The sequence below is a fragment of the Haliotis rufescens genome, unplaced genomic scaffold, assembly GCF_023055435.1.
Source record: "Haliotis rufescens isolate VD_foot unplaced genomic scaffold, xgHalRufe1.0.p SCAF_15, whole genome shotgun sequence".
Classification (NCBI taxonomy): domain Eukaryota; kingdom Metazoa; phylum Mollusca; class Gastropoda; order Lepetellida; family Haliotidae; genus Haliotis; species Haliotis rufescens.
Window position 1 is genome coordinate 20,135,305 of NW_025963835.1, and position 16,623 is coordinate 20,151,927.

The 16,623-nt window shown below is 41.3% G+C and overlaps 2 protein-coding genes across 2 annotated transcripts in view; one reads left to right on the top strand and one right to left on the bottom strand.

Annotated features, from left to right (window-relative positions):
- Positions 1-1,986: 1,986 nt before the first annotated feature.
- On the bottom strand, positions 1,987-9,980 carry LOC124135255 (sulfotransferase 1C4-like). The gene is made up of 6 exons (XM_046500523.2): positions 9,946-9,980; positions 8,255-8,427; positions 7,069-7,398; positions 5,268-5,374; positions 3,889-4,036; positions 1,987-3,081 (listed from the first exon to the last, which is right to left on the bottom strand). Exons 2-6 carry the CDS (start codon positions 8,412-8,414, stop codon positions 2,960-2,962), a joined length of 867 nt encoding a protein of 288 aa, XP_046356479.2. The 5' UTR covers positions 8,415-8,427; positions 9,946-9,980; the 3' UTR covers positions 1,987-2,959.
- Positions 9,981-10,133: 153 nt separating this feature from the next.
- The window catches only part of LOC124135238 (uncharacterized protein 5-like), a 33,183-nt gene continuing 26,693 nt past the window's right edge, over positions 10,134-16,623 (top strand). The window contains exon 1 of the mRNA XM_048395845.1: positions 10,134-10,167. Coding sequence (XP_048251802.1) covers positions 10,134-10,167 — 34 coding nt within the window. The remainder of the gene's footprint in view (positions 10,168-16,623) is intronic.

Sequence of the window (16,623 nt, forward strand, 5' to 3'; positions counted from 1 at the left end):
TGTTCACACCAGTGCTTGTTTTGGTGTGGCAACTCGGATGTTCACACCATTACTTGTTTTGGTGTGGCAACTCGGATGTTCACACCATTACTTGTTTTGGTGTGGCAACTCGGATGTTCACACCAGTGCTTGTTTTGGTGTGGCAACTCGGATGTTCACACCAGTACGTGTTTTGGTGTGGCAACTCGGATGTTCACACCATTACTTGTTTTGGTGTGGCAACTCGGATGTTCACACCAGTGCTTGTTTTGGTGTGGCAACTTGGATGTTCACACCAGTGCTTGGTTTGGTGTGGCAACTCGGATGTTCACACCAGTGCTTGTTTTGGTGTGGCAACTCGGATGTTCACACCAGTACGTGTTTTGGTGTGGCAACTCGGATGTTCACACCAGTACGTGGTTTGGTGTTGCAACTCGGATTTTCACACCATTACTTGTTTTGGTGTGGCAACTCGGATGTTCACACCAGTGCTTGTTTTGGTGTGGCAACTCGGATGTTCACACCAGTACGTGTTTTGGTGTGGCAACTCGGATGTTCACACCATTACTTGTTTTGGTGTGGCAACTCGGATGTTCACACCAGTGCTTGTTTTGGTGTGGCAACACGGATGTTCACACCAGTACGTGTTTTGGTGTGGCAACTCGGATGTTCACACCATTACTTGTTTTGGTGTGGCAACTCGGATGTTCACACCAGTGCTTGTTTTGGTGTGGCAACTCGGATGTTCACACCAGTACGTGTTTTGGTGTGGCAACTCGGATGTTCACACCATTACTTGTTTTGGTGTGGCAACTCGGATGTTCACACCAGTGCTTGTTTTGGTGTGGCAACTCGGATGTTCACACCACTGCTTGGTTTGGTGTGGCAACTCGGATGTGCACACAAATGCTTGGTTTGATGTGAGAACTATGATGTTCGCACCATTACTTGGTTTGGTGTGGCAACTTGGATGTTCACACCAGTGCTTGGTTTGATGTGGCAACTTGGATGTTCACACCAGTGCTTGGTTTGGTGTGGCAACTCGGATGTTCACACCAGTGCTTGTTTTGGTGTGGCAACTCGGATGTTCACACCAGTGCTTGGTTTGGTGTGGCAACTCGGATGTTTACACAAGTGCTTGTTTTCATGTGGCAACGCGGATGTTCACACCAGTGCTTGGTTTGGTGTGGCAACTCGGATGTTCACACCAGTGCTTGGTTTGGTGTGGCAACTCGGATGTTCACACCAGTGCTTGTTTTGGTGTGGCAACTCGGATGTTCACACCAGTACGTGTTTTGGTGTGACAACTCGGATGTTCACACTAGTACTTGTTTTGGTGAGACAAATCGGATGTTCACACTAGTACTTGTTTTGGTGTGGCAACTCGGATGTTCACACCAGTACTTGTTTTGGTGTGGCAACTCGGATGTTCACACTAGTACTTGTTTTGGTGTGGCAACTCGGATGTTCACACTAGTACTTGTTTTGGTGGGACAACTCGGATGTTCACACTAGTACTTGTTTTGGTGGGACAACTCGGATGTTCACACTAGTACTTGTTTTGGTGTGGCAACTCGGATGTTCACACTAGTACTTGTTTTGGTGGGACAACTCGGATGTTCACACTAGTACTTGTTTTGGTGTGGCAACTCGGATGTTCACACTAGTACTTGTTTTGGTGGGACAACTCGGATGTTCACACTAGTACTTGTTTTGGTCGGACAACTCGGATGTGCACACCGGTGCTTGGTTTGGTGTGGCAACTCCAACTCGGTAATGTACTCAAATGTCACGCTGTACAACACTGACAACAAAATGTGAAATGTTATCAAAGGCGGATTTCACGAACACCTCTTTTGGTTATGCTGTCGTCCACTTTAACGAAGTTGTCTGCTTTGTTGGGTGCCATGTGTTTGTGTACAAGCTTTTATGAAACATCTAATCTTTATTTGTCAGTTTGAAATTGCATTTGATAAATTAATGAACAACAAACTTCAATGTTTTCTTAGTTGATAGAATCTTTGTTGAAAATATCGAACACAGGAGAGTGTAGCAAGTACAACATATGCATGTACCATGTAAAATGTATGAATGGACACCGGTGAGAATAAAACTAGTCCCGCTTTCTAATGGAACATTGTCTATTTAAAGCTGTCCAATCAACATCAAGAATCACAAAATGACATGTGCAAATACCGAAAAGTTATTACTCTGGGTCATCTAACCCGTATAGGGGCAAGGATGGCATAGTCGTCTGAGATGCTGCAATTGGCTGTGGACTTTCCTCTCACATCAAGACACGCCATGATATAACGAAATACTGTTCAAAGCAGCGTTAAACCCAATTTACTTACTCACTCATTCTGTGCAATACTCCATTAACGTCGTTTGTGTCCTGGGCATGTGTGCTATCATATCAACATTATCCCCAGTTCAGCACTGTCGTATAATAAGCTTGTTATGAATCAGCAAATAATCTGTCGTTTCCGTTATTCAGCCTACACTCTGACCTGGGCGTTCCCCCTTCCTTCATTATGGCAGTGACAGCTCAACCGCCACATGAAGGCAGAGAATAACACACAAACATGTTATCCTGTTATGTTTGCTTAAACACAAACACAAAACAATATGCTTCAAGATCTTTAAATGTAATTATCACATTAAGAATGAAACTGGTATGTAAGAAAATCACAATGTATATATTGTAAATATACTCTACCTGCAACTGCACACTATAACTTACGTTTTCAGCAGAATCACACATTTCAACTGCTTGTTCGGTGTGATTTTACCGTAATGCCGATTCCTGAGTATTGTCTATGGAGCCGTACATGGCTACAGTTTAGCAGCTTAATCTGCTTAAGGGTCCCGTGTGTTGCTTTGGCTATGTGCATGCAGTCCAATTGCATCGTAGTTCTTGGTTACTATACTTGGTTACTTTACCAGAGATCAAACTCACACACCCTGGTGTCACCCCTGTTTACGGTAGAGTGAACCTGATGTTGTCCTTGAACTTGCTGTCCTTCATGTTCTCATGGAACAGCTTGTCAAAAATTTCGTTCTGATCTGGTGTCAACCAGTTCTGCCAGTCACCCACCTCCCCTGGAAAATAACGAGGCAAATAATGAGTGTAGTGTTCGCAGTCAACATGCTGTTAATTTAATTCAGTAGTTGCACAATGATACAGGTGACACATATCGCCTGGAACATAACGAGGTACATGATCAACATAGAGTGTTCACAGCTGACGCTTCTGTGCCAGAACATGTACACCACCATCAGGGCATCCTGGTGGGCATTCCAGATTATAAATGACCCCTGGTATGAAATGAATGTCGTAAGACTTGACTAAAAAGGTTTGTTTGGTCAAACTTGATGACTCGGTTGATAGTGTGTCATTATACCCTGATGGACACGGTCGTGCACGATATATCAACAGCTGTTTTTTTTCTTTCGATTATTTACAGGCCGCAATCATTATTTTTCTTAGGAACAAACACGTATGAAGATATTGTTGAATTAAAAGACTACTCACTTGATTTGTGTGTGTGTGTGTGTGTGTGTGTGTGTGTGTGTGTGTGTGTGTGTGTGTGTGTGTGTGTGTGTGTGTGTGTGTGTGTGTGTGTGTGTGTGTGTGTGTGTGTGCGTGTGTTTTCTGAACATGAAGTCCAATTGATAACAATTAAAGAGTCCCATGTTTACCGGTTTACGCTCACCCTAAGAGATGTTATCATCATTATTTGATAGTGAATTATAAACACATGCCCATGATTAAGTCATTAATGAACAATGAACTTTGCTTTTAGCAGACATTTCTCACGATTATAGAAATGCCGCTTTTACAATTTTGACATGACTGTAGCGTCTTTGTTTTGATTTGTATGTATACCAGTGGTGTCTTTTGCTTGCCTTTCCGATACACGAACTTAGGTTCATGTGGTTCCTTCTCTTTCTTCATATCCTCGAAAGAGCATTTGTCCGCCACGGCGTTGTATAGTGAGTCATCTCCAGGTACTCCCAGAAACCCTGCCAACTTCCGTATTTCTTCCACGGGGCTCTGGAGACAATATCATGTCAAGTTACAAAAGTTTATATATACATACTTTATAACTCAAAGTGGATTTAACTCTTGAGAAAAATAACAGCTATACAGGTTATACAGCTATATTACCACACTGAATACCATGACAAGTCGCGTGAACTGGGACGAGACGTCCACAGTAACAGGAACAACTATGGGTGTTCATGACTACCAGAAGAAAGCAGCCAACAGCTTTAAAAGCTGACGTGGAGAACGTTGAAAATGTCTTAGCAATGGCCGCAACACGTGTCTCAGGATGACAGTCACCCACGTTGTGCTTGACATTCGCAGTACCGTTTACAACAAAGGCATCACTTTACGAGACCCCACGCCATTACACTGCTGCAAGAAAAAAACCAGTTACGTACTTCCTCTTAGATATAAAACGTCAAATCATCAGTCTCAGTTTCTGCTGAAACAGATTCCTTTGGCCGTAAAAGATAAAATAATGATGAAATCCATATGAATACGTCATGGAAATTTCAACGTTATCCCAAGTTCAGCACTGTCGTACATGTACATTAAGTATGTTATGAATCAGCAAATAATCTGTCGTTTTTGTTATTCAGCCTACACACTAAGCTGGGTATTTCCACGATTAAGGTTCGGCGACATCGCAATCCTGCAGCTCTCAGTCGTCGAATCAGTGTAATTCGGGGGCTTGACGTCTACTGGTGTTTTCAGCCCGTGTCGGTGCTTGTCTGTGTGTCTGTGTGTCTGAAGAGATCGTTGATGTTTTGACATAGCATAGGACGATCTTGTCTGGGTGTTTTACAGGAGGTTGGCCTGATCTTGGACGATGGAGGACAGTACCACTTTGCTGATGACTTGTCTGTGGTGGACTCAGTCGAATTGGAAGAAGTTGTCTGCTGCAGTTTGGGTGGGAACGACCTGGAGCATACCCGAAGCTTGGCCTATCTCCTTCAACGTCAACCAAGGCAAGGTTCTGAACTGTGCTTTGCTTTTATGCGTTGGTTGTCTGTTGGTTTCGCACTAAATTCTTTTACGTACATATTTCTGTGTTACCATATCGTTTCATTTTAGGAATGGACAAGTAACGGTACTACTTTATTGCTTCTACTGTGAGTTGATAAATTAGTTTGGGGTAGCGGATTATTTGTTGTACCCAACTTTGTTGGGTGTAGAGTTAATTGTACTCACACAATTCTTTCTGTAGGGTATTCCAAGTAGCTGTGAACGTACTGACCTGCTTCATGTCTTCATATGACATAATGTGTATTGGATGTCTGTCTCGCTGGATCTTGATGTCCTCCTCCCACTGGAGAACAGAGTCGAACCAGGAACCGTAGTCCGCTGCAAGAGGATGAAGTGTATTTATATAAGACATAACTTTTATGAATGTATACATCATCAACAGATTACTGGCTAAACACGTGTTACCGCGCATCAGTATCATAAACGATGTCCGATGCAATTCCCTTTTTTGACAAAACATTCCCGTGATTTCTCGGGTGAACAATGTATTTACCTTTGCATGTGTTCGTGACAGGTGCCACAATTGTGGCAGGATACACCCACCTTTTCGCGAAAAAACCCTGTTGTCACAGTTCAAAGTAATCATAAACACATGCTCATGATATAGTCGGACAGTGAAGATGTCTTGTAGTTACAGGAAAGGTATTGTCGCTTCCACTGACATATTTTTGTGTTTAACCACCTCTAAAGTTTTCACAGATGAGAGCAGGCGCGCAGTAGGGTGAAGAACGGGTCGTTATTGCTGAATACATATTATTCAATATCCAAACTCAATGCGCTGACGATCTAGACCAAGTATTTGTCAATTTAAACGTAGGTCTTGTCGACTTTTAAGAGCAAATAGAACTCAAAAGCAACAAAATTAAAGTTTGTGTGGAAACGGATCTAAAAGGAAAGCACGTGTTGAAGAAAGCTTCCATCGCCATACAGTCAATATGTAAGTGAGTAATTTTTACCATCAACCTTTTCCAAGTCATTAATGCTACATAAAACACAGGTTCGAATCACTTATAAAAAAAGGCATTTTAAACGAATATGAATCTTTTGACATGCAGTCTCGGGCAAAATGGAACCGGATACTAGATTATAAATTTTGAACAAAAGACAACTTTCTACACAGGTTTACATCGAGATGGCTGTTCAATATTTCTTAGTACATTAGAATGATAGATGGACCTGATTTATTTGATTCAGAAAACATAAAAAGTTACAAAACAGGTTGCAAAAAATCCTTTCATAAGTGAAGCAGATGCCATATCTTAAAAGCAGTGATGCACCAATTCTTACAAAATGTACATGAATATTCACGTCAAATGTTTTTTTCGATTTTCAGAGTGAACGAAAATAGGACAACTAGTGACATTTTTACATCTCCCAAATGTACAAACATATATAATATGATATTGAGCATTGATTAAATTGAGGTTCCTGCAAAAGAAATACATACATCACTTAAACTCTCTTATCGCTGAGAGAACCACCGAAGGTCGTAGTCGGAAGGTTGTTAAAAGTGGTAGTTACAGTATATGTCTGCTTCAACCAAACTTCCCGAACTCCACGCATAACAGAGGGGCCAGCATGTGTGATTTGAATTTTTCGATGGTCTTCATGCTTTCTCTAACATTCCCCACAGCCCCCCACTTAATATGTGAACTATAGTGGAAGCGAATCCTATATGGCAAGATAGAAATAAACGTAACCGAGAGCTGCTTCCATTCCAGGCATCTACAGTTCACTTTACGTACGTAAGTGGCATTTCTATATTCGACCTTGGTTTTCGAAAAAGCAAAACAAAATCTTTCGGCCAGAGGGACATTTGCTGGCGGCGGGAGGTGAGAAACAAGTAAAGCCAGCTTGACAATCAATACCCATTTCATCTATATTCCCAAGCCCAAATTAAAATGTGATGCAGATTGAATCATAGGGATTTGTAACGCTCAAAAGAGCAGCTACAGGTATATGGTACACTGGGTTTTTTTACGTTACAAGCCTCTGTGGATAAAATGACTTACTTTTCCCAGCCAGGAAGAAAGGGAGATAATCGTTAAACGATCCACTGTACCCTCCGTAAACTTTCTTGAAAGACCTATGGTGGTGATAGTAGGACAAGGCAACATCCTTAGGGTTTCTCAGGAGATAGATAAGCCGACACTTCTTCTCTCTGGCTTGTAACGGAAGTTGGTTGTACCGGACATGCGTGTTGAGGACACGAGGGGATGCTGGGAAGGCGTCAATGACTTCCTGTGTCCGGAATTCCACCATGAGCTCACTCTTGCTGTGAGGGATGGCATTCGCACTTCCCTGGAGCAACATGGATGTCACTTCCCAGAGCCAGTGGGTACCTGAGATCATTTGAAATGTAATGTATGAGTATTGTTATTGCTTTTTTTGTACTACAATAAAACACAGCTTAAACTCCCTGGTACAAAATGTTTTCTTTCATTTATCTGTTGGTTTGATGTTTTGTGTCCTTTTCTACAAAAATTAAATATAATATTAAACATAAGTATTCCTCTAGTGATGCTTAAGTGATGCCGTTTCAATCAGAAGTGGTTATTTGTGATTTGATACCTCTGAATGACATCAGAATCGAGTATTATTCAAATTGATGGTAGCATTGTTACTATTCAAACTTCAAACACAATTATTCTTATTACTCGCCCGTAAAGAGATCACGCGTTTAATAACAATAAGCTGGTATAACACAGTGCTTAATACCAAATTGCGTGCAAATATACTGCTGGAAGAAGTATCACAAACAAATATTGAACACTCTCAACATCCCTTGGCTCATTCAAAGACATTGCGTGCAGAGATAATAGATCACAGAGAGGTCGCTAGGCTGACGTCACATGTCATTGTTTCGCCGATGTGTTCAGCAAAAACATTTACAAATTACGTCATTGAGTATTGTGACGTGATTGTAAACTTTGTGGTACGGCCAACGCTCCACAAGCCGATCTAAGCACGACAGTCGTAAAGTCTATGTCAAAGTATGGGAGTTACGATACCTTAGCCCTACGGAAGATTTGTGGAAATATATTTATCGATCCTCAGCATAATAATAATAATAATAATAATATATATATATATATATATATATATATATATATATGTGTGTGTGTGTGTGTGTGTGTGTGTGTGTGTGTGTGTGTGTGTGTGTGTGTGGCTAAAAGTCACTATAACCTGTAAAGCTACCTGATTTGGGATATGCAAGAAGAAAGATATCGTCGTCTTTCACCTTCATCTGTGGCAAACCCTTGATTGTTTCTGGGTCAACCAGAGGATACCGAAAGCCATCGACCTCCAAGAAGCTGATAGAGTTACCTCCCATGTCATGGTCCTCGACAACAGACATGCTGTTTAAGCGGCTGATGGAAAAATATAGATGAATGAAAGACATTCGCATTTGCAAGATGCATACAAAATGTGACCATCATGGAGTATGTGTGCCTGTTTTTGTTGGTTTCAAAATATCCACAAATAAACCATATGCCATCGAAAGTATATCCTTCTAAATGTAGCTCTGCCGGAAATGCCGAATGTGTCTTATAGCTACCAACTTCGAGTGAGTAAGTTTGATTTAACGCCGCTTTTAACAGTATTCCAGTTATATCGCGGCGTGTCAGCTTAATGTGGGAGGAAAGCCCGAAGTGATGCAGGTCTCAGACGTTACCATTTCGGTGAAACCCACGAGCACGGGTATGGTGCTGACAAACCTAGAAACATAATTTGGGCCAAGCGGGATTCGAACCCACAATCATAGATTTCTGGCGTGCCCAATGGACGCAACTCTGCACAGCAAATCGCGGCGCCTTAGACGTCTGGGCCACCAGTGCCCCCTACATACTTCGAAATAGGCTTTTACGACAATCATGTTAAAGAGGGTTACCAGCTGTGCCCCAGAATTCCAACATGGCAAAGGATTATGAAACTATTGGTACGGAAATATATGTCAACTATTGTTTTTTTTGTTCGCATTGCCACAGAAAACACACATTTCAACAAGAACGCAAATTACATCTTTGTCTAATATTTTGTTAGTAAACATTTAAAAACCTTTCAGCACATAACAACCCACACTGTCCAAAGCGATGATTCCCAATCCATAATCATAAAAGAGTCCATTGTTGAGTTTTCGACTGTATAATACGCATGTGTTTATGAATCACAAATAGTGACGATACCAGGTGTTCGCGAAAAGTTGATCGCATCCTGCCCTACCACATTCGTCACCACTCGCCCCTTTCCGTAACCTGCAAGAAGACTCGTCCCCCTATCGATGAATGTGATGTGCGAAAATACGACAAACCAATCAGAAAGCGCGTATGATTTCAAGTACTTCGTCAAAGAATCCCTCAGAAATAATTTTTGATTTTACATATGTCTTGCATATAAAAATATACCCAAGACACAGTTAAATGTGTTCAGTCATACTGTATAATTCCGCACGTCCCGGTGTGCTTTAAATTGCATCTGAAATATATATAATATATGGGGAAATATATGTGAACCATTACGCAACGAATTGACAATTGTTTTAGGTACATTGTATGCCCGTTTGCGCTAAGACGGAACCCGGTCGCAAAAATGGCCACGAGAGGGGCACGAGTCGCTATTCGGCTTGTCCCGGAATAACACGAGTTGGTCACGAATGGCCCTACCAGTGGCACCAGTCATGATCCAATCTGATATGTCGTAAATACATTGTTTTGCACCTGTGACGAAGTCACAGTGATATGATAGTTTTGGTTTGAGCAAATAGCTTTCAACAGCGCATGCAAAGGTCACGTCATGTCAAATATCAAGCTCAAGTTCGAATTCACCAGAAAACGACAGTTGTTCCTGAATAGAGATTTGTAGTGAAGCAGTTTGCATAGCTGTCTTACCTTGATGGGAGTGACGTTTCAACTGTCTGATCTGTTTGTGGACGGGGTTTTATCTATGCGACCATCCACTGACCCGTGAAATTACGACCCTTATCGAAACCGTGTTTCAGCATGTTATTGGAGGGCTGGGACGGGCAGGAGGGGTTGGGGTGTCGTTCGTTTTGACAGAGGTGAGATTATCGAAAACGATGCGTATCATAGGGGAGTTTGACGGCCAGGAAAGTGGGTATGTTGGGCGAGATGTTGGGGGTGTTTGGGGCGGTTCTTTGGGGCGTAATTGTTCTCTGTGTGAACAAAGACGTAGGTTTGGAGAGGTAAAAGGACAATGGGTAGCCGTTGGGCAAATGTTTCACCCATCAAGCCGAAGGTTCAGATTTTATTCCCGACATGATTTCCCCAGATATTCCTGTAATATATTGCTGACGCGGCGTAACCAATATTCACCCACTCAATTTAAGTGGAAGAGTGAGTGAGGGAGTGAGTACGGTTTTACGCCGCTTTTAGCAATATTCAAGCAAAATCAAGCCTGTTGACACCAGAAATGGGTTTCACACATTGTACCCATGTCGGGAATCGAACCCGGGTCTTCGGCGTGACGAGCGAACGTTTGAACCACTAGGCTCCCCGACCGCCCTGAAGTGGAAGAACATGTTGTTAGTTGGTTTGTTTGTTTGTTGTTTTACGCCGCACACGGCAATATTCCAGCTATATGATGGCGGTCTGTAAATAATCGAGACAAGACAATCCGGTGACTCATATCGTGAACATCGATCCACGCAATTGATCCAACCAACCAAGTCAGCGAGCCTGACCACCCCATCCCGTTAGTCGCCTTTTACGGCAAGCATGGGTTGCTGAAGACCTGCTCTACCCCGGATCTTCACGGGTCGGAAGAACATGTGAGTGGGCGGATAGGTGTGTACTGCAGATCTTGAGGAAATAGAGTTAGTTGTTTATGGGTTTGAGGGGCGTGGGAGGTACAATCATACATTTTGCTCCAGTTCACTCTTTGGGAGACAAGGGAAAATGGGATTAGTTGTATCATCTTGGTTCCAGTCTGCGATGCAAGAATATCAAGAATATGCTTATGTAACAAACAATGTTGTTTTAAGTGCTTAAATATCTGTGTTACGGGCCAAGTCCCAATAGATGTTGAGGTAAGGTCAGTTTCAACAGGGCTATGATCAAACAGATTCATCTGATCACTTCCAAGATGTGAAGATACAGCACAAAGTGAGGGCGGTGAGACGTTCTGGCACATGGGCAGTCTTTCCGATAAAAGCAACCAAACACTTTTCATGATCATAAAAAGTGTCACACACTAGCCAACATACTGTGGCGACAGTCGTAAAAGACCATTATAAAAGGGTTACTCGATATCAAAACAAAATGTCTGTTCAAACTAAAAACAGATATAAAAATCGACCGTCATATTATGAGAGTATCTTGTGGTGGGATTTCATAAATGCAGTGAGGTCATTTTATTTCACGAATACAACGCTTCCCGGATAATTATAAAGGCAAGGGGATATCCTCATTTGAGCACTTTTAGCGATGGTGAATGTGAAATGGTTATGATTAAATTGGATTTTTCACTGTTAGTAAAGGCCAAAGGCAGTTAAGATGTCACACTTTATCCGAGATTGTCGGTCGTGTACACGTATTAACCCATACTACCTTATAATATCGCCAGTCTCTGTCAGGAATCTAGTTCAGCACGAGTTCGTTCCGCTTTGGAAATGAGACATTTCTGTGCAGAGCTTGTGACGTTTATGTCGATACAATATGCGGCCTCAGGATGACGCGTGTTCCTGAATTAGAGTGTCAGTGCACTACATGAAAATCTGGATTTGTTTCTGTTTGGAATACATCAGAACTATACGTAGTCTGTAAATGAAGTCACTTCTTTCTATTTATTATTCCCCTCACGAAGTGGAAGGGGATATAGAAATGTGTGCTGTCCGTCCGTTCTTCCTTTAGGCGTCCGTTCGTCGGCTACATTTCGTTTACCGAGTACAACTAGAATACCATTCAATATTTTATTACGGAACTTAGCATATATATCAAACACATGCTGAACTGGTTCTTTTTCATGTTTGGGTATTTTTGAAACATATCTTGTGTGTTTCCATGGCGACAAACTGGAATAAGACTCAAATACGCATATCATCGGTTTCCATAGCATTACTCGGAAACCGTTTTATATCATATTATGAAACTATTCACATGTATCACCAAAACTGGCTATTGTAATATCAAGGTGGAACAATATATATCGAATCTACTTCGATGTTACAACTGTCAGAAGTTTGGCCATGGTGCCCAATCTTGCAGAAATCGCATGACAAGCTTCCGATGTGCTGAAGCTGCACATGAAGGTTCAGATTGTCTGACACCTCCAAAATGTGTTAATTGCTTTTGAGAGCATACGTCTTCATCAAAACCATGTCCAATCTGTCAGCATGAATATGAAATAAAAAAATTCAAAATTCAAAAGAGTATTACTATCATGAAGCCAAACCTTTATTAAATGCAACCTCCCCTCCAAAAGCTAGTATGTCATACTCTGCAATTGTTTCTCGCCAAATTACCAAATCAGTTAAGTCTGTAGCATGTCAGACTGACATCACCTGGGCAAACAAAGATAAGAACACAGCTATCAAATCAACTTCAACTGTAGATGACGCTATTGCATCAACTGAATCTCCGACTGATCACCCAACAAGAATTTCATCTCCCATCCCAAGTGAAAAAGAAGACTACTCAAAATGGTCAGATCGAGTGCCCAAGGGTTTGCGTGATACTGTGCAGGTTTTTAATAAATTCCAGATACTGTAAGACATAAATGTCTCCCCGATCCCTGAGCTCGCAACAGAAGCAAGTCACCTCAGGTGGGGAAAAGTAGATCTCCAGTGCTTCCACCGCCAATTACATGAACAATGATAACTCCCTAATTCAGTGGACTTGCAGAGGTCTAAGGACCAATTTTAAAGAAATTCAATTATTGGTACAGGAATTTGAGCCATCAGCAACTTGTCTTCAAGAGACATATATTAAGCAAACAAATACATTTGACTTCCGTTAGTCCATATCATTCATTTTACCCTCCGGGTGTTAAAGGCACTGGAGGATCTTTCATCCTGGGGCTACAGGTTGTGATTCACAGTCCTGTGTCTCCATCTCAAAGCTATTGCAATACGTCTAACTTTGCACATTGCATTTACTCTGTGCTAACTCTATATTCTTCCCTGCTCTAATCTGAACCGTTCTGAACTACAATCTTTATATGACAGACAACAGACAGACAAATTTATTCGCCTCTTCAGGCCACCGGCCCATAATACAATAGAAATATACTGTATATATATTTGCATGCTGAGTAGATCTAATAATGATTTACCGTCCAACACTATGTTTCCGTTCGAATGTTCATGACTTGGAACAGAAATTTACCTAAACTTTTTTATAATTTGTTCGTTTTCAGCTGACATAAGTCTTATAAAATTCTCAAATAAGGGTTGGGGTAACGAGACGCTTGGGAAAAGAGTTTCTTCTTGCTCTAGAATACTGGTCACAAATCATAAGAACAAGGAATTCATCTTCAATATGGTTATGTCCCTTCGAAAAACCGAAAGAGCAGACACGTTCATTATATGGCATGTTGTTTTGACGCCCCATTTCAACAGCAAGTCTAAAATTATTACACCGAACAGTCTGCTTTGGTAAGAAGACATATCACAAGTAATATATGATTCCACATATAGTAATGACTTGAACTGTGAGTAGTATTGCATTTCGTTGATGATGTCATGGAAAAGTGCCACTATTGAGTGAGGCAGTCGTAAAATCTTCGTTTAAAATCTGTCATGAAATGTTGAAAATTACCAATGTCTTGGCTCAGCCAAACAAATCCAAATCCAAACTGGAATAAAATCATTCAAATATGTGGTGCCTATGCAATTTTACCATTATCATCAAGAGATTTTAGTAGATAATACTTGGATGGGTAGCCTGTGTTGTTCCATCTGAATTAGTCTGTACCAGTACTTGACTGCTCTTGACGTGTAGTTATCCTGTAGGGGGATCCTACCACAGTCTCCTAGAACCATGTTGTTATTGGTGAACTTATTTACTTTGAGGCAAGTGAAATTAACACTATGTGGATTCTCAAAAACACAATGGACTTGTTAGACTTTTTACAATCTCAGAAAGGAACCAGGTTCAATTCTGTCAAAACTTTGACAAACTACACAACCATGACAAACTTAAGGGAAATCTTCATTCCTTACCCCATTGGGTACAGTTACATATCTATCTTTAGGGCAATTTGTTTGAAATGAAATTATTTGCCATCTGAGTGAGTGAGTGAGTGAGTGAGTTGGGTTTCACGCCGCTTTTAACAGTATTCCAGTTTATATCACGGCGTCTCAGCTTAATCTGGGAGGATAACCCGAAGTGATGCAGGTCTCAGACGTTTACCACTTCGGTGAAACCCACGAGCACGGGTATGGTGATTTGCCATCTGAAGTTAAATGAGAAAGCAATGCGTGAAAAGCTGTAAAAATGTATGTAAAATTGGATGTAAGACATTTAGGCAAAAAGTCGGCATCCCCATGTGTGACAACTGTGCTACCCGTCTTGTTGATGAGTTTCTTTATGCATTTCTGCTTGGAGAGCCAATGTCAAAACAATGCAGTTTGGCCAAGATGTTTTACTTGATCTTTAGGAATATACATGGCCGGAGACCGTCAATTCTGAACCAATTCCCTCCCACTTATGCACCAACCTGAACTAGAAATAGAGGAGACCAGTGAGACTGCCTCATCTGTTTCATATTAGATCTAAGTACCACCATTCAAGTGACAAGTGAGTGAGTGAGTTAAACTTGTACGTCACATCGGCAGTATCTCAGCCATATAGTGACGGGAACAAATTGAAAGATAAATACCGGTCACAAAGGACAGTAAAACATCAGCGTGACATCACAGATTGGAATCTAATAGCTAACGCATTCTAATACTAAAACGTCTAATCAATATATATTCATCAACTTTACATTTTATACTATTAAAATACGAGCTATATACCACCAGTAGCTAAAGCCAGACCCACTTACTGGGGACCATTGAGAATTACAGTACTTTAGCTACCTGCATGAATCCCCAACAGGATTTAAGTCATAACTCTAGGCACTGGTAGTTGTAGACAAAACTAGCCATACATTAAGTCACAATCCAAATATGAAATGTATTAACATTCTTGTTCTCTGCAATGTACTTAGCTATTATGAGAATTTATGTATCACAATCAGGGGACAATGATTTTACTGTACTTCAACCCCATTTAATGACACAATCAGAATAATATACGTTATCAATTACATCAAAGTTAAAACACATTAATTTAAAAGCTATTGAACAGTCCTATTTCCTTTAAGAAATCTATAATGAAATGAGAATTTACTTTGATAAAAATATCCCTTAAATTTGAAACTTGATAAAAACTATCCCTTGTGAGAGAAAACTCTACACAGTCAAGTAAAACGTGCTTGACGGTGATTCTCTCATCACAAGAGATGCAAAATGGAGGATACTCGCCTTTCAATAAATACTCGTGAGTATAACGACTGTTGTCAATGCGACATCGTTGCAGAATGACTGCATCATGCCTCAACTGGCAACCCAAGTAAGTATAACCTATTGTTGATTTTATCTGGTGAAGTTTGTTTGCACCTAACTGGGTATTCCACCTTGTCTGCATTATCTGCCTGATTATCCCCCGCCGCGCGAAAGCGCGAAGCGGGGGATATAGTATTCACGACCGTCCGTACGTCCGTCCGTCCGTACGTCCGTCCGTACGTCCCACCTGTTTGTTGCCGCGATATCTCAAGAACTAAACACTGGATTGTCTTCATATTTGGAACTATGGTGTATATACAGACTCCGCAGACACCAGTCGGTTTTGGTGACCTTGATCCCATTTTCAAGGTCACAGCAGACAAATCTGCTTTTAGAGTTGGAAAACGGTGTTGCCGCGATATCTCAAGAACAAAACACTGGATTGTCTTCATATTTGGAACTATGGTGTATATACAGACTCCGCAGACACCAGTCGGTTTTGGTGACCTTGATCCCATTTTCAAGGTCACAGCAGACAAATCTGCTTTTAGAGTTGGAAAACGGTGTTGCCGCGATATCTCAAGAACTAAACACTGGATTGTCTTCATATTTGGAACTATGGTGTATATACAGACACCGCAGACACCAGTCGGTTTTGGTGACCTTGACCCCATTTTCAAGGTCACAGCAGGCAAATCTGCTTTTGGAGTTGGAAAACGGTGTTGCCGCGATATCTCAAGAACTAAACACTGGATTGTCTTCATATTTGGAACTATAGTGTATATACAGACTCCGCAGACACCAGTCGGTTTTGGTGACCTTGATCCCATTTTCAAGGTCACAGCAGGCAAATCTACTTTTAGAGTTGGAAAACGGTGTTGCCGCGATATCTCAAGAACTAAACCTCTCGATTGTCTTCATATTTGGAACTATGGTGTATATACAGACACCGCAGACACCAGTCGGTTTTGGTGACCTTGACCCCATTTTCAAGGTCACAGCAGGCAAATCTGCTTTTGGAGTTAGAAAACGGTGTTGCCGCGATATCTCAAGAACTAAT